We start from the raw sequence: 26,967 nt of genomic DNA on the forward strand, positions 1-26,967 counted from the left end.
TTAAAAATGTTCTCTGTTTTAATTACAATGTTTACGACCCCGTTTCTTTTAATTTACGACCGCAAGTCAAGCCAAGACAAATTCCGGGTTGCCAAGTTGAGCATCAATCCCTTTGTAGCAAAGGAAAAATGCAATCTCGGCGGCGGCGCTGCCAAGTGGAGCTCATTTCTGCACAATAAATTGTCAACTATAACAGAGGAGGAGAGCAGCTTTGCAGAAAGCGCCTAATGAAGGTGAAGAGGATCAAACTGTTGCTTGTGCACAATATAAAGGACACACGACACGAAGAGTCGCTTTTGCAAGATCCGGTGTTGGATTTGAGTGACGTGCAGCAAACCAAATCCTCAAAAGAATGAAAAGAAGAAGCTGTAAAAATATCTCAAAGATATCTTAATTTTTTGAAGATATTTAATTAAAAATCTTTTGCATACATTTCGTAAAAAATTTTAATATTAAAGACTTTGAATCATCAAGTTTATCAAAATTCTTTCAGACAATTAAAGAAAATTTCTTTCAAACAAAAAACTTGATAAAATTTAACAAATTTATACAATTCTTTTTAATCCCCAATCAAAGTTATACCAAAAGAGATGAACTTAAATCACAAATAAATTCTTTAATAATTATAAAACCAATAAATAGTTTAAGAAATTGTTAAAAGAAAATTTAGGAGAATTCGGTATTTTTTCCAAATTGTTGGCTTTTTTGTCATATTCTCACTATTGATGTGATGACGCACCCTTCAAACAAGAAGAGCAGTTGAGGAGGGACAGAATTGCTCTCATTCTCATGTAGGGTGCTATTTTCATCTCTCCTTTTGATAGCGTTAGTGGCGCAGAAAGTGGCTCAGGTGGCGTCGTTTCACAAGCGATTGTGCGGACGCAAAGTTAGGCTTTTTGCCGATGAAACTTTTGGCGGAAAAGTTGATCGGCAGCGGCTTATCGATTCAATTGAAAGAGATGCAAATAGCGACAGGGAAATAAAAATTGGAAAAATTGCCCAATTCAAATCAAACCTGCTGCGACGTTTACCACAAAAAGCGTGTAAGGCCTTACCAGGATTTATAATAACTTGTCGGAAGTTGAGGGATGAATAATTATTTCAATTCAAATCCATCATCCTCATTTAAATTTCAACTTAAATTTAAATACTTGAAATTTAATTTGAATAGATTACAGTTGTACTCTTACATCGAGTGCAATTTTATGAACTTATCCTTTAAAAATAAACCTAATTATGTAATTTTTTAATTTATATAAAAGAAGATGGGAATAATATAAATAAAACTTTGAAAAAAAAAGAAAAAAAAAGGAAATTTGGGTATTAATTTTATCACCAGTTTTTTATTCAATAGGTTGCAGTGAATTTGTTATAAATTCATCCACGAATTCATTGTTTGCTCCATATTGTGTGGGTTGCGACAGATATGATTTAATTTGTAGGGAGCTCTGCAAACAACATTCTGGCATCAAAAGAGGTTGCCAAGGAAACGAGGCGCCTTAATTAAAAGAACCAGAGATGGAAAAAAGGAAGATAAAATTAAAAAAAAAAGATATTCTGGTTGCCGAGCACACAAAGTTCCTTTGCTGATTTTGTCACGTTCTGCTGAATAAATTATTCTTTTTTCACGACGAATGTTTTGCATCCCTTTCCAGAAAAATGCGTTAAACTTTGAGAGAAAGAAAGGTCGGCAAATAATCTAAACTTGGAGCGTCTGGCGGAAACTTTTTGTTTCCCAACTCCCTGCTAGGAGAATATTATATTTATTCACTTACAAAAACTCGCATCCATGCTGCACTTTTTCCACTAAAGTTTAAAGTGGATATCTTGAACTTTCGCAGGAAAATTTCTTTGCTCTACTCGAAAGCTCGCCTGAGGCCTGTGACGTTAATTTCCATATCATTCATCCTCCCTCGAGGGAGATGCTGCCGCGGAGGAAGAGCAGATTATTATAATATGATAATCAGACCGAGAATTTACGACCCAAAACTTAATACAGAATCAATTCGGGGCCGCCTTGTTTCAACCGTGAGAACAAAAAGCAATAAAACGTCAAACTGCTCGCAGGGCCTCGTTAATAACACTTCTTGATATGGCTATTTTCAGCAGAATTATCAGTTGAGCCATTCCATTTGCGGCTAAATAAATCACAACTTGTCAAACTTGTAATGCATGGACTTGTTTATTTTGGGATAATATTTCATTTCCACTTATTTACGTACAAAAATATGGAACTCAAGAATTGATCCTTTTTTTAAATAATTATTAGAGCTGCTGCCAAAATGCATAACGAAATTTGTAATTAAAAAACTAGTTCTTCAATATTTTTATATTATATTTTAAGATATCGCTCGATCCTCATAAGTTTTTTGTTTTTTATGTTTTTATTTAAATTATAAATAAGTTACAAAATGATGGAGTAGAAAATCCTTTGTTTTGTATTGACTGACCTAGTTTCTAAATATAAGAATTCACTTTTTTGTCTCTTTCGGCTCATTTTTGTTGAACTCCGGCTATTTTGGGACAATCAGCTTCAGCATTTTTGTTTTACAATCACCGGAATTATAAATACACATAACCTCAGGACATAAAAATAGGCCTAGAAAGTTTTTTCGGCTCTGATATTTATAGCCTTGTCAAAATGGTCTCAAATCTCAATGTTGTTTGGCTTTTGTGTTAAAATATTGAAGATTCCTCTTTTTTCCGTCAGCAAATTCTAATAAAAAGCCAAAAGTTCATCTGATTTTTATCTACTTTTGGTGAAAAATGGTAGCGTACTTTCTAAAATTAACAGAATTTCAGCTGCTCTTTACAACCAGGACAAAAATCAACATTTTGAAAGCTACACTTGTCACGTAATGCTTTTCCAGTAAAACTGTTTTAGTGCCGCTGCGCTATTAATCCGCTGCAAAGTGAAAATAACAGAACAATAAAATGCTCATTAACTCGTCATGTCTGCCATCAGAGTACGCGATATTACTGTCCGTTTATTGCAGCTCGTTTTTATGACGCAAATGTTAACGACTTTGCATTGTTTTCGCTTCCAATCAATCCAATCAATGCGACCGCAGTGATGCTAAATTGGAAATTTGACGAGCATCAAACCGCAAGTCCGGAATAATCCGTACAATATTGTGAACCGCATCCGATTGTTGCGGTAAATCTAAAATTGGGACTAATTCAATGGAAATAAACGTCAACAACGGATTTTCAAAGGGATATCAATTTTAAATTGCTGAATTTAAAAATTAAAATAATCATTTAAGATTATAAATGAATAAAATTGAATTAATTTGAACTATAGGATGAAATTAATTTTTATTTGAAATAAAATGCTATTAATTTTCCAAATTCGGATATTTACTGACTTGCAGAAATCTAGTTCACTAAAAAATGAGCTTTTTTTCTGTCTACAGAATAAAAATGTTATCATTTAACGGCAGATTCAGGTATAAAAATTCTATTATTATAATTTAAAAATCTGCTCCAAAAAGGCTGATCAAACTGTTTTTAATTCTCTAGCACAATCAGCATTTTATTTCAGGATTTACATTTAGAAACGAGTAAACCGTTTCCTCTCTGCTTTTCAACACCTTTGAAGTTGTATTATGATAAATGATAATTTTAAAATGTTTATTTATTTTTATTTTCAATTCTTTTGCACACATATCAAGTAAGATGAATTTGTTTCACAATTTAGGGTTCAGAGTTCATTGCACAGTCTGAATGGCCTTTCAATTTATGCATAAATTAGCCTTTTTTCTATTCCTTTCAACTTGAAACGAGCAGACTGCAAACGAATTCGCCTTGTCGCGACATCAAGCTCGCTCCTTCTTCGCTTGATTCCGCCCTCTCGCATTTTCCAGCGACGGTAATTAAGATGAGAGGCGCCTACGCACAATCGGCCTGTTTGGAAAGTCCTTCTTTTTTCGGAAACAAGTCTTTACTGTTTTTGTTTGCCCACTCGTAACAAGCAGAGCAAACTTTTGACGCTGGTATCCATTTTAGGTTGGAGAGCTTTTCATCCGCTTCGGTGATGATGACGCACAAGCATTAACTTTTTAAGGGTGAAACAGGATATTTCACTCTTCAAACTGAAAAGTGCTTTAATTTTTTATTTACTTACTTTGTAAATTTATACTACATGAACAAAATGAATAAAAAGTGTAAAAACTTATTCATTGTATATGAAAAACTGATGTTTTTATAGTATTAATTTGTAATAAAATTAAGTTTTTTTTTATCATTTGCCATAAAATTTTGATTCTGCGTCAAACGAGGAAAATTGTGAATTACAAAATAGAGACATATTTTTGGTCAATATTTGTAAAATCTGCTATTTGTCAATTTGATATTTTAAAATTATTATTAAATTTATAAAACCTTCCTCAATCGAATTATGTAACTTGTCCTGATTAATTTTCATTGCATAATCATGATGATCTTCTTAGCTTATTTAAGCAAATTTATAAATGATATAAACAACTCCAAAAAATTTCAGAAAAGGTCAAATATAAAAATAGCTGCTTTGGGGAATTTTAGGGTGTGCTCGGTGCAAATAACGCGAGATTTACGCGGCGAAAACTGACCGAGCCGTCAAATATTCTGGCTTGATTTACAACCGCCCACCATTCGTCGAGGCACGCAACCTGTTTGTCCGCCGTGTTGCGCCGGTTGCCTAACCAACGACCGTAATATCCATAAATTTGGCGCGGTCCAAATATATAAACGCCCCCAGCCTCCCTCGGATTCGATCTCTCCGCAGCACTTTTTTTTGCTTTCCGACTTTTCGATTAATAAATTCCGTGCGGTGTTTCGAGCGAGTACGGCTTCCGATGAAACACGGCGCGCGTGGGTGGAAAGAGGGAAGAACAATCGCCCCAGTTATCTCTCTCTCTCTCTCTCTCCCTGCCGGAGAGAGAGAGAGAGACCGGCAAAGTGTTTTCTGCCTCGGTGGTTAACAAGGCTCTCGTGAAACGCACGGATAAGACCGGCCCCGCGGCCAAATCCCATTTAATGGCACAGAAATTTCACTGCGAATAACAAGACACATTTGTCGCAAACCAAAACAAGATTATATCAGGGCCAAAGTAGGCGGAAAATGTTTCATTTTGTGGTTGAAGAAAGCTTTAAAAATTTGCATTGGGGCAAAGTTTTCTAAAAATGATAAGAATAATAAAATTCATTAGAAATAATTTATTTTAATGTATATTAAAAAACTTTATTAAAGTTTAAAATTTGCGTTTTCAATTAAATTTAATTCCATTCTTAGGGGGAAGAAAAGGATTTTTATCAAATAGAGAAAACGCATTTTATGAGCAAAAAAAATAAAAAAATTTAAAAAAAGTATCTTCTATAAATTTTTGTTGAAAGAAATCAGCAGAGTAAATGAGTTTTCACAATTTGAAATCAATGAATTATCATTTTGATGATTTTTCTTGTAAATTACTATTTTTTATTTTAAAATATTGGTTTTCCTAATACAATTTCGGTATTTTTAAATAAATAATATATCCAAAATATCATTAAATTAAGAAAAACAGTTACTTTTTAAATTTTACCGCCTTTGGCCACGCCCACATATACGCCCACATTTACCATGCAAGCGCAGGCGGAGCTCAGTTGACGGCCAGCCTAGCTGGAAGTCATCTTGGTTGTCCGCAGTGCCGCAGGAGTCGATGGTGTCCCGAAAGTTGGGCTACCCCCGGATAGTAAATCGTCGACACCCTTAACTGGGGGGCGTGACCGGGACCAAGGGGCCCTTCCGGAGGGCCCGGAGACGAGAGCGGGGCTCGTGTCAGCCCCTCCGCCACTCAGGACGACGGAAACCTGCCCTTTGCTAAAGGAGGGTGAGACGGGTGGGTTGCGTGTCCTGGCACGTTAACCCTGCGCAGTCCGAGAAGGGCAAACCTCCTGGATCCTGGGGGCGGGGGACCCCCTCTTTCGCCCCGAGCTCCTGGTTTAGGGTCAGGGCGCCTGAATGAGTGGCCTTTGGGCCGGGAAAGCGGTGGGTGTTCGGAGCCCTTTCACTAAATCAGGAGCCCAGGGCAGTGTTTGAATTAAGTGTTCAAGTGAAAGTGTTTTAAGTGCCCAGTCCCGAAGATTGAAGATTGGAGAGGTGAGCCAGAAATATTTAGTTATACGCGGTGTATAAAATTGGGTAATTTGTCAATTTTACTTTTAAAAGTTTTTAGTTTTATTAGTTTAATTTAAAAATTTTCACTGAAGATAACTAAAAATGTAAATATTAGGGGATTTTTAGAAATATTAGATTCACATTAGTTAGCAAATTTAAAAGTATTAAAAGGAAGGCTTACTCTTCATTTTTTTTTCTTTTGCAACAGACTGCACACGGGCCCCAGCCAGTGCTTCAGTTTCTTGTGTTGCAGTTTTACTATTTATTAAAATATTAATACAAATTATTTTTAATGAATTTCAATTGGTTTTTTTGTCATGTTTAGCTTATCAATCCCCTCAAAATATTAACCACTTACATGAATTCAATGTGAAAATCGATTTCTCGTTGCTTATCTTCCCTTAATGGACAAAAACAAACAAAGTTTCTCCCCGTTTTTGTTTATTGCGGTTTATTGTTTTGAAACATGACTTTCGTTGTGTCATCTCTGTATTTTTATCATAGTGCAAAAATGCTCACCACAAATATTTACGAAACGCACAATTTCAGCAAAACGCGCAGCTCTGTGGAGGAATGTAAACAGGAACAAATACAAAGTGCTCCCGAGAGAAACGTGCGCTCGGCCGCATTCGCGGAGCGGTTTATTTTCCGGGTGCAAGAAACGCAAACACTGCTCAATTGAAATAAATTGCCGGGCGCGTTGGCAGTTGGGAAGGTGCGAGGGAAGGCCAAATTACCGACCAATTTCACGCACAAACAAATTAATTGCGGGCTCGGAACTGGTGCGCTGTACGGATGGACAACCTTTCCGGCTAATCCGCAATCAGCACTGCTGGAAATTGAGTTCGCTGTCAAACGCAAAAAAGAAACGTGCAATCTCAAATTTCAATTTACAAGAAAAAAAAGGGGGAGAGAGAGAGATTTTCAACAATTCCAGGATTACTTTTTTGCCTCTCCTTTTTCAAGAAATTATTGATTTAAAAAATCAAGAAAAACGAAATATCATTTCAAATGCTTCATCAATGTTTAAATTGAAATTAACAATAAATAGTTAAAATAATTATATTTTTGAAAATGATCAGCAAAATTTTTAATTTTCCGGTTATAATTAGAGTCCAAAAATGGAGCAAATTATTTGCTAACAAGTTCCGAGAAAATCCGATTTTAATAAATAAAAGCCTTTTTTAACGAGCCGTTTTTTTTAAACAAAATCCACTGAAATTGTTTTTAATTCAATTTTAAGACTTTTATAACAAGCTTTTATCTTTTAAGGGTTCAAAGCACTTATGAAAATTGTGACTTTCTTATAATTGGATTATAATTTTAAAGAAAAAAATAAACAAAAATTTATTCAATTTGATAGCAAATAAACCACCTGAATGAAAAAGCGCAAATATTTGTTTATCCCTCGGTGCGGAAATTACGTGGGGCAATCAACGCACGTGTGCCCCGAGCGCGCAGAACAAATCGGTGCGCATCGAGTTGAAAGCCTCTCACATGGGAAATCATCTCTTGCCTCTCCTGATTTCAGCTTTAGTAATAAATCGAGCGCGCGGTTCCTCCGTTTCGAAGGGCTGATTGCCAAAAAAGATTATAAGTTGTCAATGAAATGCCATCCATCGCTGCATGCTTTCAATCCAAAGAGAGGAATGGAAAAGAAAAAGCGCTGACGGACCAAGAAGACCCTCGAGGAGGTGTGATTGAATCAAATGAGCAAACGTGTGTCTGCTTAGCAACTCCATGCTCGCCTTTGATTCAATTCTAAGCTTTCTTCGATAGTTTCTTTTAAACAATTGATCAGTTTGTAAAAATTAAATCCATTCGTACAGAAAATTTTAAACTTCATTTTAAATTTCTGGAAATAAATTTTTTTGTTCTTAAATGAAAATAAAAGCGTTAAGCGAACTTTTATAATATTAGAAAAAAGTACTGCTAAATTTTGAGAATAATTTAAATTTTATTTTATTAAAAATTTATAAATATTCAATTTTACGCATGAACTTTCTTTAACCCCTGCCCTTAGCTGGTCAAAACATGCCAGTGGTTCAATTTTGAAAGTTTGCGAGATGAAAATTTGTCTGGAGAGAACAACTAATGCAACTTAATCTGAGTGGAAAATTCAATATCGGAGAGGCGCACAAGGGAGTCGCCGCAGCCGCACCTGGGTCGTCGCCACTGTTGATAATTAGCCTGGAGCCGATCGATAACCGCTTCCGCCGCCGAGGGATGAAAAAATCGAGCAGCGGCTTTTAAATTTTTTAGCCTGGTAAAATGAGGATTTTTTGCAGTGCGACCGAAATTTGATAAGAAATAAATTTGATGTTCACTTATATGTTCAAAATGCAATAATTTTGGTAATAAATTAACTTTTCAGTCAGTATCTTTGGAAGGAAAACTTTGAAATATTCCTCAGTTTCATATTTTTATTGTTTTGTCAGCGTCAATTTGTTAAATCGGAAAAATAAAATTTTCTATAATAGGTTTTTAATTTAAAGTTGAAGTTTCAGATCCAAATGAAAATGAATATCAGAGTCTAAATTTATAATTTTGCCGGAAAAACACGAACAGCCGCAGGGAATCGCAGCACAGTACTGGACATGTGACAGTCGTCGACGACGAATGAATATTCAAAAAGTGAAACTTGCAGTCCGGAATAGCCAGCGGCCATTATGCAAATGTCCCTTCATTATTCACAAAAGTGCGGCTTTGTCCCCGCAGTGAAAACCCACCTGGCTCCAGTTTTGTCTCTAACAAAATGAGCTCCGGCCCTTCTCTCATTTTTAATAAATATAAATTTCCTCCACATTCCGCACTGGGAGGGCGTCGCTCGTGAGCCGAAATTGGCACACGGAAGAGTCGCCCATGTGTGCGCCCCTAGCTCTCTGGCGTGCGTGCCGACTCGGATCAATGTCAGCCTTGCGTTTTGTGACGTCACCCACCGTTGGATGCACTCGCACCATTTTTAATTTCCTCAATTAAAAACAAATTAATTTAATTTAATTTAGAGGGAAAACTATTTTCTAAAGAACGAGGAGATTGCAAACTGAGAAAAAATGTTTACTGAAGATTTGTTTCTCTATATCACAGTTGATATTGATTTTACTTTTTTAACTTAATTATAGTGAACTTTTCTTTTTAGTTTGGTCAAAAAACCTCAGCTTTTGGCCATTGGCTGCGATCGCTGATTTTGCCAATCATGCTGTACAAAAAACAGCAAAATCAGCGATCGCAGCTCCACCAATGACCTGAACCTGAAGTTTTTTCAACAAACTGATGGAAAAACGCCTGCAACTCCATTCTCATAATTTTTCACGCAAATTACTCAAATTAGGTTTTCTCGTGAATATGATAAGCAACGTTTAGGAATGTTCGGAAGATATTCTCGAAATTTAGCGATCCTTCAGAATGAAGAGCAATAACAATTCATGAGTAAGTTTTAAAAATTTAGTCTTATGATGTCTTTTTGGAGCCCAAAATCTATTGTTAATTAATAATGAATAAAAAAGGGAAGATTTAACTGAAGCCCCGCTTATGTAATAGTGTTGATGTTGACTGATGACGAAATGTGCGGTTTTGCGGTGGCGTGACTCATGCGATTGTTTGGTTTTTCCGGCTGCGGAAAAGGAAGAAATCAGTCTGCTTTCACGGCGTTTCCATCAATTTTTTCTACCCCGCATTTAGTTAAGTTATATATTGTGAGAATAAAAAAAACGCAACAATTTTCACGTCAGTTATTTTTGGATATTCTTCACGTTTCATAAATCCTCTTGGAAATGGCACCATCAGAGGCAGCCGAAGGTGTTAAATCTCAAAGGCTGACAACAATTAATAAAATTCTGGTAAAAATACAACTTTTTAATGTATTGAAATTAAATTTAAGGTAGATTCTGACGTTTCTCACTTCATCACAAAAGAAGATGATTTTTATACCATTTATTTTCGTACTTTTTTTATTTATTTTTTTTTTTAAATGAATTATATTATTTGTAACAATCTTTTCATAATTATGTTATTTGTATAATTTATTATGATACCAAAAATTTAAACCAAACCATATATTATGCAATTCACTAAATTCGTATTTGTTAATAAAAAAAAATACTTCTTTCCTTCATTTTCTCGGACTTTTTTCTAGCCAATTTAGGACAATCTGCCAGGCACTTTCTCCGAAACGCTTCCAATTATCTGCGCACCACAGAAGTCTCTTTCCGCGCAATCAACTTTCCTTTCAGGGTGCAATTTCGGCTCTTTCTCTCTCTCGTCCTCCATTATTATCTCCATTTCGCGTGAATGCGTTATAATTATACCGTTTTCTTCAAGCACTGCTTTGGCATCCCCGCCAATGATTCACCCGGCGGCTTAACCCTTTGCGATATGTAAACACGCCCGAAGACCTAGCAAAGCTGACAAACTCGGTGTTTATTGTTTTAGGAATTGCAAATTGGAAAGCAACACCCGATGCACGCCAGAGAGAATAAAAGGCCTGTTTGCAAATTGGTTGTTGCGCCCCATTGTGCAGTTGCCGGCATTTTGCTACACATGTCAGCGGCAGGGCTCATTGAATATTGATGGGCTTTGTTCAGTCTGTGGCTTGGCTACTTACGTTTGATGCCCGAATTAGCCAAATGTGAGGACATTTTCATTAAAAGGAATTTTTTTCACATATTTTCAACAAAATTTAATAGAGACAATTCATTTAATTTCAATTGTAATTTAAAAGGCGACGCTTTTAGAATCTTCAACCCAAACCAACAGAAACAGAAATTTTGAACAACAAACAAATAAATTATAATTGAAAGACAACAAAGAGTTTAACCAAGCGTGTAATTGCGTTAGCATGAATAAAACTACAGTTGTTGTTTCGGAAATCAAATTACTTAGCAAATTTTCCGCTTGTTGGTTTTGGGAAATTTATAAATCATTTTACAGAATCAAATAAATTACACGACTAAATTAAGTGAATACAACGTTGAAATTAGCTGCCATTGATTTCCGCCCAGAGTCAAATCCGCTTGTATCAACACGACCTGCCCGAGTTGGCTCGGATAAAACTTATATGTAGAGCAGGGTGTGCAAACACACGAGAATTGTGCAGCACTGAAGGCGTTCATAAATATTCATTTTCCAAACAGGCTCGGCCGCATTTGAATTCACAAGCCTAGTCGATTTTACATTCAAGAGTAAAGATATATAAAGTTTTAGCAGCATGGGCATGTAAAACAGGAAAATACTTACATTATTATAAATTTCTTTAAACAATTAAAAATGGAGAAAAAATTATCAATCTCAAATTTTAGTTTAAAGCCCTAAATTGAATAGTTTTGAGCAGAAACGTTTTTCATTTGTTTCAAATTCTATCGGCATAAAAAACAAATTAATCTTTATTTTAACTGATGACGGCCCTGATTTTAAAAGTTTTTTACTTGCAAATTTATTTTGAATCAGCATGTCACAATATTTGAAGATCTAATTTACTGTCATAAAGTAAATTTTGTAGCAAATTAAAACAAATGAAACTTTTTTGCTTAAGAATTTGATTCCTTTAAAGCAGCCATTGATGCGTTTCTTTTTCGAATTTATTTCCAACAAACACCTCAATTGTGGAAAAGTTCCGTGACCCGAATTCCTCCTTTACAAAGTTTGCATCTCTCCCTTTTAGAGGAAGAATGAGACCCTTCTTTCTTCTTTCTCGCCCCGCAGAATGGAGGATCGCAATAAAAGCGCGTGTCGGACGCAGAAGCTCGCTGCAAATTTGTTCTCTCGGATCTTCTTCCCTGCTTTTTCAACCCCCTCTCATCTATCTCACTTACTCAAACGGATGCTGTAATGGCAACGAAAAAAAAATGCATTTTCAAAGAATGAAGTGGAATTTCAAAAACGGACATTTCTACTCTATTATTTAAGAGGAGCTCGCGAGTGCTAGCAAGCTATTTTTTTTGTGCCCAAAAGAGATAGAGAGAGAAAGGAAAAAGTACAGATAAGAAGCAAAAGTTTTGCAATTTCGAGAGACGTGCGCAGAAATATTGCAGAATGAAAACGCTCAAGATTTATGCCGTCAATAACAAAAGAAAAAAATTTTTCACAGACAACTTTTGCCGAATCGTGAAAACTTTCCAGACTGGTTTTTGGCAGAATGTCAATTTTTTCCACAGTAGAATAACAAGGAGATATAATAAAAAGAACTTATTAATATTAAACAAACATTTATCAGTAAAAAAAAAGTGAATAAAGATAGTATAATAACTAAAAAAAAACTCCCCTCAAATTACATGAATCAATATAATTTATAAAGTTTTTCTTATCAATTTTTCCCGTATAATACATCATGAAAATTTTATCTCTAATATTTTTAAATTATACGAGATTTCATTTTTGTAAAATATTTACTTAAAACTGAATTGAAGTCATCTTTATTTGCTCCATATATATTAAATTCTATGATTATATTATAATTAATTGGGATGAATTTCAAAGCAGCTGATTGTCATGTTCACTAATGGAATTTCGTGTTTCCTCAGGCAAATTTCCTTTAGTTAAATGGGTCCGAATAGAAATGCGTCAAGAGAAACTACAGAGAAGTTTATCTCTAATCTAAGTTGGATAACAAGGGATGAGCTAGACAACGTGATTTTCTTGTTTGTGGCTTAAGGGGTGTTTGCCAAAGTTTTACTAAGCTGTCGCTGCAAAAAGCACGGATTATATCAATTCTCCAACATTTCCGGAAAAAAAGTCAAGGAACAACTTTTTGAAATACGTCAACTGCAGGAGTGCATTTCTAATTTTATTTTCCTTCTCTGCAGCGAGGGTAGGAATGAAATGGTGAGGTGCGTTGTCTTTTGATGAGAAAACTCTTCGCTTGGGTCAATTTTATGCCATCGAGCGTCTCTTTCCACAGAAGTCGAGGAGCTTTTAAAACTTTTGTTCGGCGTGCCTTTGGGCTGGAGAAGTCTCTTTGATGATGTTTAATTTTGTTCTTTGTGCTGAGTGAGAGCACCCAACGCACAAATAATAAAGGTTTTCTCCACAGCCGAATAAAATTAGGATTTAAATAAACAAAGAAGAAACGAAAATAATTCAATTTTCTGGGCAAAATGAATTCGCAAGGAGAATTTTCAAATTATTATTTAAACTAAATCCATTTCCCTAAGAATGGTACAAATGAAAGCTTCTCTTTTCAAACAAAAATTCATTAAATTTCCAAGAAATTTCTTCAGATTTGGCTTTCGTAGAAATTATTTTTTTGGAAAAGAGCAAAAAAAATGTATTGGAAAGCAGAAGTTCAAATTATTTTTTGCTATTTCATGAATTTTTTTAAATAAACTATTTCATTTATGAAATTCTTAAATTTACAAATAGAGATGCAGGAAAAGAAATCAATTTCTGACCTGAAAAGTCAACATAGTCTTGAGGGGATCAAAGAAAGACTCTTGATCGGTAGAAAGAAGCCCCGGAGCACTTTCACAGACTGGTGCTAGTTTTTGTTGAGCCAGTTTATTTTGCGCTGTCAGTTTCATGACAACGCTCCAGAAACTTATAAGTTTCTTGTTCAAATCATTGGCCAAAATATATTTTGAACAAAACTTTTGCAGACGCTGTAAATTTCCCACGAGAGGAAAATTATGATTTTTCATTTTTGAGTGGAAAATCTGGGGCTTATTTAGTCGTGGGTATTCTTTCAGGAGAAGATGAAATTAACGTCGGCAACAGAAAGGGGTGTTGATTTATTTCGAGCTCCCCTCGCCGCGGCCCCTCAACTCAGCCACTATTTTGCCGGCGCGCGGCCAGGCTGCTACACTTATTGATTTGCTCCGCTGCCTTAATCACATCTCCAGACACACGCCGTGAATATAAATCGCAGCCGCCGAAGCTGCTACGGAGAAAAATTGCAGCCAAAGAGAGCTTTTCTTGCACTCCCCTTTTCCTTTTTGCGCTTGATTAAAATTTTAATTTTGAAAAAATGGAGATAAATTGACAACTAATGCAAGAATCATTAACTAAATTTTTTAAATAATTAAAAAAAACGTGAAAATCATTTGAAATTTAGTTTCAAAAGCGGATTAAAACGTCATTGATAAATAATTATATATTTTTAAATAGAAGATAAAAAATTTACAAGGAAGTCATTTTTACCCATTTTCAATAATTAAGTTTAAAGAAACCATTTTGTTGTAAAAATTAAATGTTTTACTCAAGTTTTGTGTCCACGACTTTGAGCAAAAGAAGCGATTTCTTTCTCCAACGCAAGCAACTTCAAAACGATATGACATATAAATTCTTGTGAAGCAGCCAAGCAGAAGATATTTTCACGATTGGTCGTTACCAAAGAGGTATTTTGAAAGAAAGTTATGACCTGTCTGGGTGTCTGGTCAGGTTTTTACGGCCAGTGAATTTTGGAGACAATTTTTTGCCATAAAAAAAGTTGGAAATTTCTAGAAAAATGAGCCTGGTCTTTGCTGGAATTCAACTTATTATATAATATGATTTCTATCATCATTGCATTATTGTAAGTAGAAGCTTTTGCAAGAGGAAAAAATGGCGGCCCGATTAATTAATTATAATTTTCTCTACAATAGCATTGGTGTGTAGAAGTCAATTAGGGTGAAAAATAAAAATAAAATATAAGTAAGAATTTTTGAACATTAACATTGTTTGTTAAGAGAATTTTTGAAATTAATTTTTTTTTCTTAACATTGGCCTGACCAAAATTGAAAAATAAAATAATCAACAGGCCAGTGAAATCAAAAATGATCTTATGAGAAAAGGTTGAGAATTTTCAATATCAGTTAACAAACTCATCGTTAATCAATGAATCATTTTTAAAATGACATTTTATTAAGTTCTTAGTTAAATCGCTTGTTAAAAAAAATATTAATTAATATTCCATTCTGATAACGTTTTGTGAATGTGATGGAAAATTCAGCAATTTTTTTTTTAAATATCTAGATTTTGAGCAAGAATTATCGAGAATTATAATATCTACAATTGAAAAATATTTTAAAAACTTAAAAAAAAAAAACAGAAATTATATAAATTTTTAGAGATGTTTTACTTTAATTTTTATGTAAACCAGCTCATGGAATTGCCCAAAATACAATCCAGAACGTTTAATTATGATAAATTTTCCTTTAAGTTTTCTAATTTGAAATTCAGACACACCTTTGAATCTCAATAAGTCGCCATTTTATAAAAAAAAATGTAAAAAAATTTGATACTGTTGTCTATTTTTGTGGGTGGAGTAATTAAAAATCGTGAGAAAAAGAAGGTGATATCGTTGCACGCCTAATTAAAATCGCGAAATTCGCAAAGCGTCGGTGGCGGGTGTGCGAGCGAGTGCGCGGCACGATCGATGCAGCTCTTGAATGGCACACTGCGCTTCACTCGCCTGAGCTGCCTACCCGCACAGCGTTCATTAATGGGTCGCACGAAATCCTCACCAGTGTATAAATATGTGCGTCGCTTTTTATTACGGCGCGATAAAAGAGCGTCGCGCGTTATTAAATTAGATAAGCCGCATCAAAATTTGATCGGCGAGGGGTGGTCGGTCTGTCGCCCACGCCGATTCCCGGCGCGCACTTTCCAGCGCTGAGCGACACTAATCCTAGACCCACGCTCCGGACTTTGCCACAAAAAAAGTGTATATCGTCCGTCTGTCCGCCCACGCACCAAAACACGAAATATATCCATGTGAATTTTGATCGGATATAAACAATGGCCGTGTTTTTGCTGGCGGGCCAAAGATATGTGATGGAAAAAGTTATCCACTTCTGCGAAAAGCAAAAAGTCAGACGGCTTTTCTTTTTACTGACACTGGTATCTAGAATGTCTTTTTTTTTCTCGTAATTTACAGTTTCTTTCAGTTTTATCTGAGAATTCTTCTTTCATATTTTTTTGTTTCTTTAGTCTAGAGAAAAATCTTTTATTTTCAAAATTTCCAATAAATTATTTTAATTTTAAGAATTATTTGAGAGTTCAAAATAACAAGATTTTTATATTAATTTGCTGTGATACTATCTTAAAATGATCTGAAATACATTAAAGAAGACCAGAAACGTAACAAGACTCCAAATTATCAAAGTTATTTACTTATCGCTTTGCTGAAGATCATCTAAAAATCGCGGAAATACCATTTTAGACTGACCATTGAATTTATACTATTTACTGATTAAGGCATTTTTTGCTTTTGGCAAAATTATTACATAATACAAATTACAATGCTTAATTATTTACTTTTAAAAGGATTTTTAAAATTTTTCTGGTAAATAACCGCCCATATTAATAATTACATTTATTTGGTAAAAAAAAGTCTAAACAATTAACCTTAATTCATCAAACTTATCAATCACAGTAATTTACAAGTTTTTTCTAGAAACATCTTGATTTGATAAATAAAAATTGTGAAAAAATATGAATCTGAAAATGCAAACAATCTTTAGAAATGATTAATTCTTTCCATTCTTAAATTTTTCTATTACGAAACAGTTTTTTTTAACATCCCTAAGAGCAATAAAGATTAATGTTACTGTTTTCTATAACAAAGTTCTGATCGTTCATTAATCACGCCCGTCACAAATGTTCAATCGAATATAAAAACATATCAAACAAAAAACTTCTCTCCCATCGAACAGCAGCGATATTCCCATTCAAATTACACTGTTATTGATTTTCTCGCCACCTCTAGAGTTTTCTCTCTGCATTAAACAAGCTGCAAATTTTTTCCAACACTTACTTGTTTGATCAAAGTTTAGATATCAATTTTCCCTTGCAAAAAATTGAGCGTGTCATCGTTGACGTTCGGGGGAAAAACTTCTTTGCAGTCTTGTGACTATCCGAGCGTGCATGTTTGACAAACATGATAATGACTTTGAGCCTACACTCGCTGATGGGCTCAAGAGTGTCGACCTTTTTGTCAATATTATCCACACCGCGCACCCCGCACTGGATTAAAAATGACGTTGAACGAAAATTGAGTCGCTCCCCTCAAGCTCGCAAGGGATTAAAAATTTTCAACGCTTCAAATCCGCCGCGACTCATTAAAAAGTTTCGTAAGAAGAAGTTGTGGAAATGCCTGTTGCTCGGATTAAAATCTCTTCTTACACTCAAGAAGAGGAAATGACTTATTAACTGGAAGAATTTAAAGATATGTACCTTATTCTCCAAGCACAAGTTTTGGACAGGAGAAAATGATTGAAGTTGTTCTTAAGCTTGGTGAGATTTGAACAAACAAAATTAATTTCCTGCTGCAAATATGCAGTTAAAGTTTTATTAAAAATTTCATGACTAAAAAAAAATTAGTTTTAAATTATTTTTTCTTAGTTTTTCACATTATTTATTATAATTTTAACCACGTGTAATAATTTTTTTTACAATTTACTTGGAAATTCACAGCCTTTTTATTTCAAAGCAGAGGTGAGCGCCTGCCACACAAAATGTATGCAACCGGTTCGCATTTCAAGTTGCACAGGTTGCATAGTCGAGAAGGCGTCGCGACCTCTACTTGAGCTCGGATAACTCGGAGTGCGTCGGAGGTGAATGGTGCTGATTGCAAGTGGCACTATTGCATCGTGAATGGGGGCAAATTTTCCATCCAATTACGAATGCGGAGGGAAGTGCAGAGCGGAATAGGTGAAAATTGCTCTGCTAGATGATTGATGCAACAAATGGTGTGAAAAAGAAGGAAAATTTATAAAAGGGAGTGGACGCGAGGAGGTAAATAATTCATAATTTACTGAAAGAATATTCTTTTAAAAATAAGTTTCAAATTCATATTGGTATTGAAGAATGGGATTTATTTCAGAATTAACCGAATTTTGAAAGGTAAATGTATCCAAAATTTGTTTCTCTGGCGAAAGTTTTCTCATAAAATTTGTCAAAGAAACATTAAGTTTTTTCCTTACCAAAATCATGTTTTAATGCACAAAAAATGAAAGCTTTTTATAATTAAAAGTTTTCTCTGTCACTTTTTCAGTTAAAGTGATTCGCGTTTTTTTATAGAAATAAGTGCTAATTCCTCTCTCATTATTTATACACTCCAGGCAACACATTTTTTGTGATTCCAACGTCAGAATGATTTTCAATGGCGAGTGAATTTTCCTTTCAAAAGCTCACCGGCCCAGAGGTGAAAGAGCCGGGTTAATAAAATTTCCATTCGCAAAGTCCCTTTGGCTGCCAAAAGCGAGGAGAGCAGAAAAATACATCCGGCGAGTCCGTCTGTCTGCGGCTGGCAACCCTTTTCCATTGAGCATTATTTTCCGGCTGAAAACCTGCTTCTCGCGCAGCTGGCCGCTTATCTTGTGAGAACGGCGGGTGCCAGAAAAAGGAAAGAACGGACTCATCAAGTTTTTTCCGCTCATTTCAAAGAAATGTTTATCAAAAAGGAAAACTTTTGCGGCGATCAACAGATTGGAAATTTCCGCAGTGGGCGCGCGGGGTGACCCTCTCTGGCAACACCTGACTTGTAAATCAATACCAGCAGACCGACGCGATTTGGACTTTTCGCAGCAAAAATCCAAAGTAAAATCTCTCGGCTGAAAACTTTCCGACTTGAATGCAAATTTTCGCTACTTTTTTCTTTGCAAATTTCTGCTCGTTTGCGGCAGTTTTGTTGAAAGTTTGAGAGAGCGGTGAACTGTAGGTCTGCGGTGCGCCTAATTTGAGTATGTCGTGTCTCTAATTATCTCTCCGCCAGGACTGACTAACGATTTTGTCACTCGCGTTTACTTCCATATGTGCACAGGTCAAAAGTTACGAGATTCACGCGAAAAGATTCAAATCAACTTCCGAAAATTGAGGAAATCCAATTTGCAACTCAAAATTGTCTTTTTCTAAACAATGGTAGTTTAAATTAAGTAAGATCAGAAATACTACAATTTGAGATTATTTCTCCGCATCATGATCCAAAACTTTGAATTATTAAAAAGAAATTTAATTTATCATGATTTAATTTGAGCTACCTGTCAAAGATAATTGATTTATTTTTTTCAAATTGAGTCATAAATTTCAGATTAAAATATTATTCCAATCAATAAAAAAAATGAAGATTTTACTTCAAATTTTATCCCAAAGGTCAAACCAGGTCAAAACCTGCAGTAATTATAAAATAATCTGAAAGTAATTATGCAATATAAAATTTCCTTCATTTTCAATACCATTTTTGGAACAATTTGATAAGAATTTGGCCAATTTTGTAAAAAATATTACAATTTCAAACTTAGAATTGAGACTCACCCCGAAAATCCGCAGAAGTTTGGGTTCGAGTTTGTGTCGAAAGAGTTGAAACTGGACGCACCACTACTCAGAGGGGCATGGCCCCCGGGGGTGGCAGTCGGCGGCGGGCCTTGTTTCCTTCTTTCTCTTTTTGCTGGGGAGTAGAAGCAAAATGGAGACTGCGGAGAAGCAGGCCGGCCTACCCTCGCGTTGCTCGCTCCGATTCACACAGGCAGCCCTTTTGCCCGACGCCGTCGCACAACCCCCTCGCCCGCCACCCCTCGCTCGCAGCATCACCCCCTCTCGCCACTCGAGCTGCATTGGATCCCCTGCCGGGGCATTTCGTCTCTTCGGCTCTTGCTTTTTCGGGCCAAAGAAGAAAAAATACGGCGCGGTGCACCCTTCTCCACTGTGTTTTCGCACGCAGAATGAAGAAGAAGAAGGGGTGGAAATTCCGACGGAATTTATCGCCGACCCACCCCCGCCATGTTTATATCAATACACGATGGGGATATTGATCTGCCTTTGCGTAAACAAGTATTATGAATGATCGATTAACACTTCCCACAGAATTGAAAACATTGGAATGAGAAAAATTTACAAAAATTCTAAATTTCTAGATTATTTTTTTTTTAAATTTGAATTTTTACAATTTGATGAATAAACAACAATAATTCAAAATTATGATTTTATAGCAATGTTTATAATAAAATTTAGTACAATAATTGCTACTTTAAAGAATAAATTAAAAAATTACTAACCTTCAAAATTAATTTTTTATAAAAAAAAGATTAAATTTAAACTATTTGAATAAAAAAGATTTGAAAGAACCGGAAAATAAATGTTAAATTTAAAGGCTAAATTTTCGTTACAGGACTTTGAAAGGGAGAGTATGAGTTGCTGATAACGCTGCGCAATTTTCAGTTAAGTAAAGGTGATGCAAAAATTATCACTCTCGGGGCCGATTGTGCGGACGCCCCTTGATGTGAGCATTCCGATAAAAAATTACTTGATTTCTGCCGCTACTTTTCCCTTTTATCAGCAAGTCCAAATGCATTGAAGTGTTTTCAGGTGTGAGGAAAGAAAAAAAAAAAAAAGAGAAATGTTATAAATATCAACACAGGAATCCACTAAATAATGGTCTAGAGTTAATTTGTGTAGATTCTACAGGTGAAAGTAATTAATTTGCCACTTTTTCCGACAGGTTGAAATTTGATTTGCATTTCGCGTTGTGTGTCCTCCAATTTGTAGACCTTTCGTCACACCCCCGATCTAACCCAATTAATCATGCCAGAGCCGAGTGTGTTTGTGAACAAGCCTGGCCTAATGGCAGAGTGCTGTTGTAGCCGCCGCTTTATGCACGACCCCTTTTAGCCAGAGACACCGTCCGCCCAGAGATCGCTTTTCAATCTCAAGAGAGGGATGAAAGTGGCATTCCAAGACGTTCATATAAACACTCGCAGAAAATCTGCGTGGGCGGATGCATTTGACGCGAATCATGTGACTTGGACAGGGAAAGTAGAAATTTATTTTCATATCAATCAAGGAATTAAAAAAAATAATAATAAAAAAACAAAATTGCATCCCTCGTTTTATGGAAGGAATTTTATTCTTATCTTGAGATTGTATTAAATTCACAAGCAAAAAATACTTTTTGCTGAATTTGAGAAATTTTGATTCTTAGTTAGTCTGTGTCTATTTTTAGGTGCGTCCATCATCCTCACTTTGACAAGCCTGCGCATTTTAGGTAAAAGAGACTGACAATTTATTCATTGTGCATGGCAGAACTTTGCAGACGTGATGTTATAAACATGACTTTTCCCTCAACTACTGGTAGGAAAACCTTCTGTGAATTATACTTTGATGAGTATAGAAGGCTCTCAAATTTTATTTTGTGCAAAGTTTTCACAAACAAAAAAGCATAAATTGTTGTAAATAAAAGTATAGATAAGGATGTCAATTTGAATAAACTATAAAATTAGTTACAAAATATTAAATTATAAAAATGGTAATTAAAATTGAGTGAAACTTCAAATTTGGCTTATTTAAAGTTTCTTCAAAAGAAAAGTTGTCTTAGTTATTTGAATTTTTAAATAATTGAATGAAATTTTCTTCATAATATTGCATTTTGTTAAAAGTTGAATGTGGAGGTTTTTGCATTTTATTGCCTAAAAACTTATTTCAAACTATTTAATCTTGATCGAACAAACTTTTTTTTACTTTTTATATTGATCAGATAATACAAAATTATTCATTCACATTAAAATGATCTCAAATTCATTTTTTCTATTGACAAAATGTGGATTGAGATGGAGAGGAAAGAGATTGGAATTGAAGCAACAAGCAAATCTCTGCGGACTCTCCGCCGCTTTTTTGCAACATTTTACTCGAGTGCTTGAAAAGGTCGGTTCCGAAACAGCAGACAAAAGTTCTCGCACATTTCCTCACGAGTCGGATGACGGCATTTGGCTGTTTTGTTTTAATCATCGGCGAGTGCCCGCGGAAAGGAAGTGCCTTGTGCACACGTACATTATGCAAACGATCGAAAGGGGCGCCTCCCCCTCCCTCCCTCCCTCTCTGGCAGGCGCACCTAATGAATATTGCGTTAACGTGCACGCATGCTAATGGAGCGGAATATTATTCCGCGCGACGTGCAGAGAAAACACGCAGCTCACCGTTGTCTCCCTATTTTGAATTTACAAAGGGGTAAAACTCGAATTTGCATTTTAACTGGGATGAGAGTGGGATCATTTTACATCGAGTAGACAAAACACAACAAAATCTTTTTATATTAAAGTAAACAAGCATTTAAATTTATTTGCTCAAACGCCAAAATAAATCTAAGTGCAGCAACTGTAAATTAAAAACTTAAAATTGGTAATTATTAAATACGAATTAGATTTTACTCTCACTTTTATCTTATTCAACATTTCTAAACTTTTCTTCAATTTAGCGTTGTTTAGGTTACATAAACTAAATTATCTTTTAAAAAGCAATCTTTGTGCTTATTGATTAGAATTATTTACAATTATTTGCATCTAAAATTGTGTGCTCAATATTTATTATAAACATATTCTAATATTTCTGATATTTCTAAAATTAGTTAAAGCAAAAATATTATTAGAACTTGCTAATTAATCTATAAATGAATTTTCAGTACGCACATCTCAATCAATGCTAAAACCGCCACCGTTCATGTGCTTATTAATTACGGCACCTGCAAAATCAGCCTTGCATGTTTTCCCTTTGCTACAAATAGCTACGAGTGGGCGTGTAATTGAAATATATAGGGTTGGCGATGTTTTTGCGTCAAATTTTGTTTATCGTGGCTGCGAGCAAGCAAATTGCATTACGCCCAAAAACGTCGCGTCGGCTTTTCAGTTCTTCGAAAGAAAAAGAAGTCCCGCAAATAATCCACCCCCGATACGAAATCTGTGCACGCGTTTCGCAGGCCTCTCGCCTACCAAGCGTTGCGAACTTGCAAATGTCAAGGGTCAGCACCCCGCGTCACTGAGTGTGGCACAAAAGACCCATTCAGTTTTTGCTACGTTCATATATGTACGGAGGCAAGGACTCGTGAGAAAGGTCACTTTTATATTAAAAAGAAAGAAACTTTTAGTCTCAACTTTCAGTTTCAAGGCTGAAAATAATCGCAAATTCTTAAAAAAATTATCAGAAAAATTCTTAACAAGAGTAAAAATTTGCTAAGATTCATTATTATTATTATTATTTTTCTTAATAACTAATGTAATTAAAATAAAGTTGCCCTCAATTGGCCTCAGTTTAAACAGAATGAATAAACTTCTTGAATCCAATATCCAACTAATTATTGTAATTATCGGTAATTATTATAAACTATAATTACAAGAAAAAACCGCAAATTACATTCTTCGACAATGACGATACCCTAATTAATTGTTTTTACAAAGATTAATTATCTTAAAAGTTTTAAAAACTTTTAGATGAGGTATTTTCTTCTCTTTTGCCATTTTTTATTATTTTTTAGCAGAAAATTAAATCTTCTGATTGATCTCTCTTTTGAAAAGCACAATAAATGAAATTAATTAATATAATAATAATATAATAATTAAATATAAATAATAATTATATATAATTAATTAAAAAATCTGACATTACTTAATTTCTAATTTTGTTACTTCACTTTTTTATCAATTAAAAAAATTGCAAGGACAAATTTTTTAATCTATTTTATATTAATTTCAAAGATTGTTTAATTTTGAGAGGTAAGTTCTTCACATTAATTTTGATTGCACAAGTGTGACTCAAACCTCAGCTGATTGCTTGTTGCATGGAAACATCGAGCAGATTCAGCAATTTGCAACAAAGCATCGGTTGCAAAAATTAAAAGAATTGTTTTTGCCGGGCCAAACGAAATCATCTTCTGCAAATAGTTTGATCGGCAAAACGCTGCCTCGGTCGAATTTTCTGCTTTCGCGAGTCGAGCCCACTCAGCTTTATTTATACAATCAGAGTATGAGAAAGAATGAGAGACACCGGCCGCGGTGTAAAAAACCAAAGGGTTTTGCGCCTCGGGCCGTACACCGGCTCAGAAAGAAAGAGTATGCGCGCGAGTCGGCAGAGAACAAGATTATTATTCAAGCATCCGCGCACAAAGAAAGAGCATTCCACAGCGTCACAATAATTTATTGCCGAGTTTAACTAAAAACCGTGGAATTTCAACCAGCGTTAATTTTTTTACAAAAAAATCAATATAATTTCAGGAATGATTGAAATTCAAAAAGATGTATCAGGAAGTTCTTAATTTAATATTTTACTTCTAAATTTTCTATAAGAATTGTTCAAATTATAGTTGAAAAAAATCCCCGGCAAAGAACAAACTTCAAAAATTAAATTCTGATGAAATTATTCGGTCTTTCAAGCAATAAGGAAAAAAATCTGACTTTTTTCCTTTTGAAATTACTTTCCACAAAGTCTAAAAGATTTTCTTTGCAATATTTTGAAATTTTTAGACATTTTATTACAAATATCTTTTTCTTTGATATTGTCAATTTAAATTTGAAGATTTGGAAATTTTCAGCACTGAAGTTTTAAGTGAAACGAGAATAAAAATCGCCACTTGTAAAAAAAATGTGGGGATGTTCCAATATTTTCAATTTTGATTTAGAAATTTTAAATGCAATTTTAGATTTCAATAAAAAATGAAATATTAATTAGTTTAAAAAGCAATTGAAGTAAATCAAAGGAATTTTTGGGCACGTCCGGCTGACAATGAAAGGTCACTAACATAATAAGCGGCGAGATCGAATATCAATCCACCTGCCGCGGTGGATTTATCTCATAAAACAAGTAAAATGTTCTTCTAGAAACAAAAACACTCACGTGAGAAGAGGAGACGAAAAGAAGCTCGGCGAGGAAGAAAGGTGCCGGAGGGGAAGGGGCCGCAGGTCGTCTCCGCACTACTTCCCCTCCGCGGCTGGCCAGCTCGAGGAATCCGAGGAGGCTCAGCCAGTTGTGGTGCGACGCGCGAGTTGTTGTGAGGGTGTCGTTTTTGTCCGGCCGCGAAAATTCTGTGCCTGCGCAAGGGGAAGCGGTGGGCCCGTCGGCAGGCCCACTGCTGGTCCCCGCTCAAGCCGGCGCCGCTGGCCGGCGCCGACCTCGGCGGAGACGATGATGTTGATGAAGATCGCCGCAGCGAGGCGTCGCTCAGCCGGCGCCACTCGTTTCTGCAGGACCATCTCGCCTCGCATCAGGGCATGAGTGGAAGTTTCTTGTCACTGTAAGTACAAATATTATTATTTATCTTAATTTGAAAAGACAAAAAAGTTGCATCAAAAATTTGAATAGAACCAATAATCATTATCAAAATTCTATTAACCTAATGAAAATAAAATTTCGCATCAAACATCAATAAAAATTATTAATTAATACTGAAGATAATTATTTGAAAGTTTAAAATGTTGGTGCAGTTCTAAATAAAATTTTCACATGAAAAGAGGATAAAGTTAAATAGCGATTTATCAAAATAAAATTTGTTAATTTGAAATAAAAAATTTAATTAATTTCGTAAATATAATTCGTTTGGAAATTAGCTGTAGATTTCTTTTTTACAGCAAAAAAGACATCAATTCACTTATGGCATAATTGATGATTTAGGAAGTTGCAAAGAAATTTGGCTTTCAAACACTTTCATCCATTAGCTTAGGAAATAGACCGGTTTGACGACACTGACCAGAGCTTTGAAATTCACATTTCGCGTTTCTATTTGAATAAATTTGGTCGTTATTCGCAAATGAGATGCTTAGTTATTTAATCAAGGAGAGAGAAATCGCCTTTTAACTTTTCAGCTTCCGTCGACAGTGAACAAGTTCCTAGAAAAAAATTAAAATCTGCATCACGAGAAACAGATCAATTAAGCGAATAACCCAGTTTTCAAATTAATTCTCCAGCTCTGGCAGTTTAAATATCTAGGAAGTGGAATTTCGCAGAACAGGAGAATAAGTAATAATAACGCAGCGCCGTAAAATGCAAATAGCAGAAATTAATGCGCGACAACAATTATGTATTAATTAGCGTTTTTACACCTCCGAGGGATTTGTGCGCCTTTGCAAAACTATATAATTCTGCAAAGGCAGAGCAAATAAAAATTGCTTTACTGCCGCGTTCGACCTTAATAATCCATATATACGTGTACATGAAAAACTGGCTCTTGTTAAAAAAAATCGGATCGCTTCTGGGCCATTAAAATAAATTGTTCTTATTATTATAATAATTTTAACTCCCCTGGAATTATAAAAGAATTTATTTCTTCCTAATTTCAGACAAAAAATTAGAGTTTTTATTACTTTGCTTTGTGATGAATAAGAAAAATAAATGTTGAAATTTCCATTCAGCAAATATTTGAATGCAGCAGATTTTTATTCAATTATAATTCTATTAAAAAAAAAGACTATTCTGTTTTAAACAAAAAAATTTTAAATTAATTAAAACAAAAGTAACATTTAATCATCATTATTTATGATGAAATTTTTTGTATTCAAATAAATTTGGTGTTAATTAATAAAATAATATCTAATTATTTTCTGAATTTTACATAACAAATTTGTAAAATTTATGTCTTTATTTGTGAAATATTTTTTAATTATCTCTGCGTTTAAGGAAAATTGATTTAGGGTAAATCTAAAAAATATCTGAAATCATACGAATTAGATTAAATATCATAAATGTTTCCTTGGCAAACATTATTTTTTCCAAATATCTGTAAAAGTTACTTCAAAACCAACAAGTTAAACTATTCAATAAGATATTTTAATGCCTTACTTTTCCCAAATAAAAAATCCAGCTCCCATAGATAACAAAACCTATTATTAATTTAATGGTGTCTAAGTGGGACCAATGAATATCACATGGCTTTTTGAATGCCCTCTGCGAGTCTATTTTGAAATTTCTCCCGGCACTTTATTCTTTCTCTCGCCTACGTTATATTTTTTTATACGTGTCATCACGCCGAGTGACTGAATAAGTGAATGAGCCACACAAAGGCACATTCATCTATTTTATTCTCTCGGCGAAACTGGCTTAAAAGCACAAATAATGCACTCGCGCGCACGAATTCCACCGGCAGCTCCATTTCCCACGAGGAATTTGCA

General features: G+C 34.8%; 2 protein-coding genes across 5 annotated transcripts in view; one reads left to right on the plus strand and one right to left on the minus strand.

Annotated features, from left to right (window-relative positions):
• LOC132192633 (probable cationic amino acid transporter) overlaps window positions 1–25,083 on the minus strand; it is a 44,159-nt gene extending 19,076 nt beyond the window's left edge. The window contains exon 1 of one of the 2 annotated variants that reach the window (XM_059612683.1): window positions 24,701–25,083. The gene's annotated coding sequence lies outside the window, so the exon portion shown is untranslated. Of the gene's footprint in view, window positions 1–19,360; window positions 19,559–24,700 lie in introns of those variants that run through there. The other variant, XM_059612682.1, reaches the window with a different exon arrangement.
• Window positions 24,831–26,967, plus strand: part of LOC132192632 (uncharacterized) — a 58,184-nt gene continuing 56,047 nt past the window's right edge. The window contains exon 1 of one of the 3 annotated variants that reach the window (XM_059612677.1): window positions 24,831–25,097. In XM_059612677.1, coding sequence (XP_059468660.1) covers window positions 25,075–25,097 — 23 coding nt within the window. In that variant the 5' untranslated portion in view covers window positions 24,831–25,074. The remainder of the gene's footprint in view (window positions 25,098–26,967) is intronic. The other 2 variants (XM_059612678.1, XM_059612680.1) reach the window with 2 other exon arrangements.

Source organism: Neocloeon triangulifer, unplaced genomic scaffold (assembly GCF_031216515.1).
Source record: "Neocloeon triangulifer isolate White Clay Creek 2 clone unplaced genomic scaffold, ASM3121651v1 ptg000003l, whole genome shotgun sequence".
In the NCBI taxonomy this organism is placed as follows: domain Eukaryota; kingdom Metazoa; phylum Arthropoda; class Insecta; order Ephemeroptera; family Baetidae; genus Neocloeon; species Neocloeon triangulifer.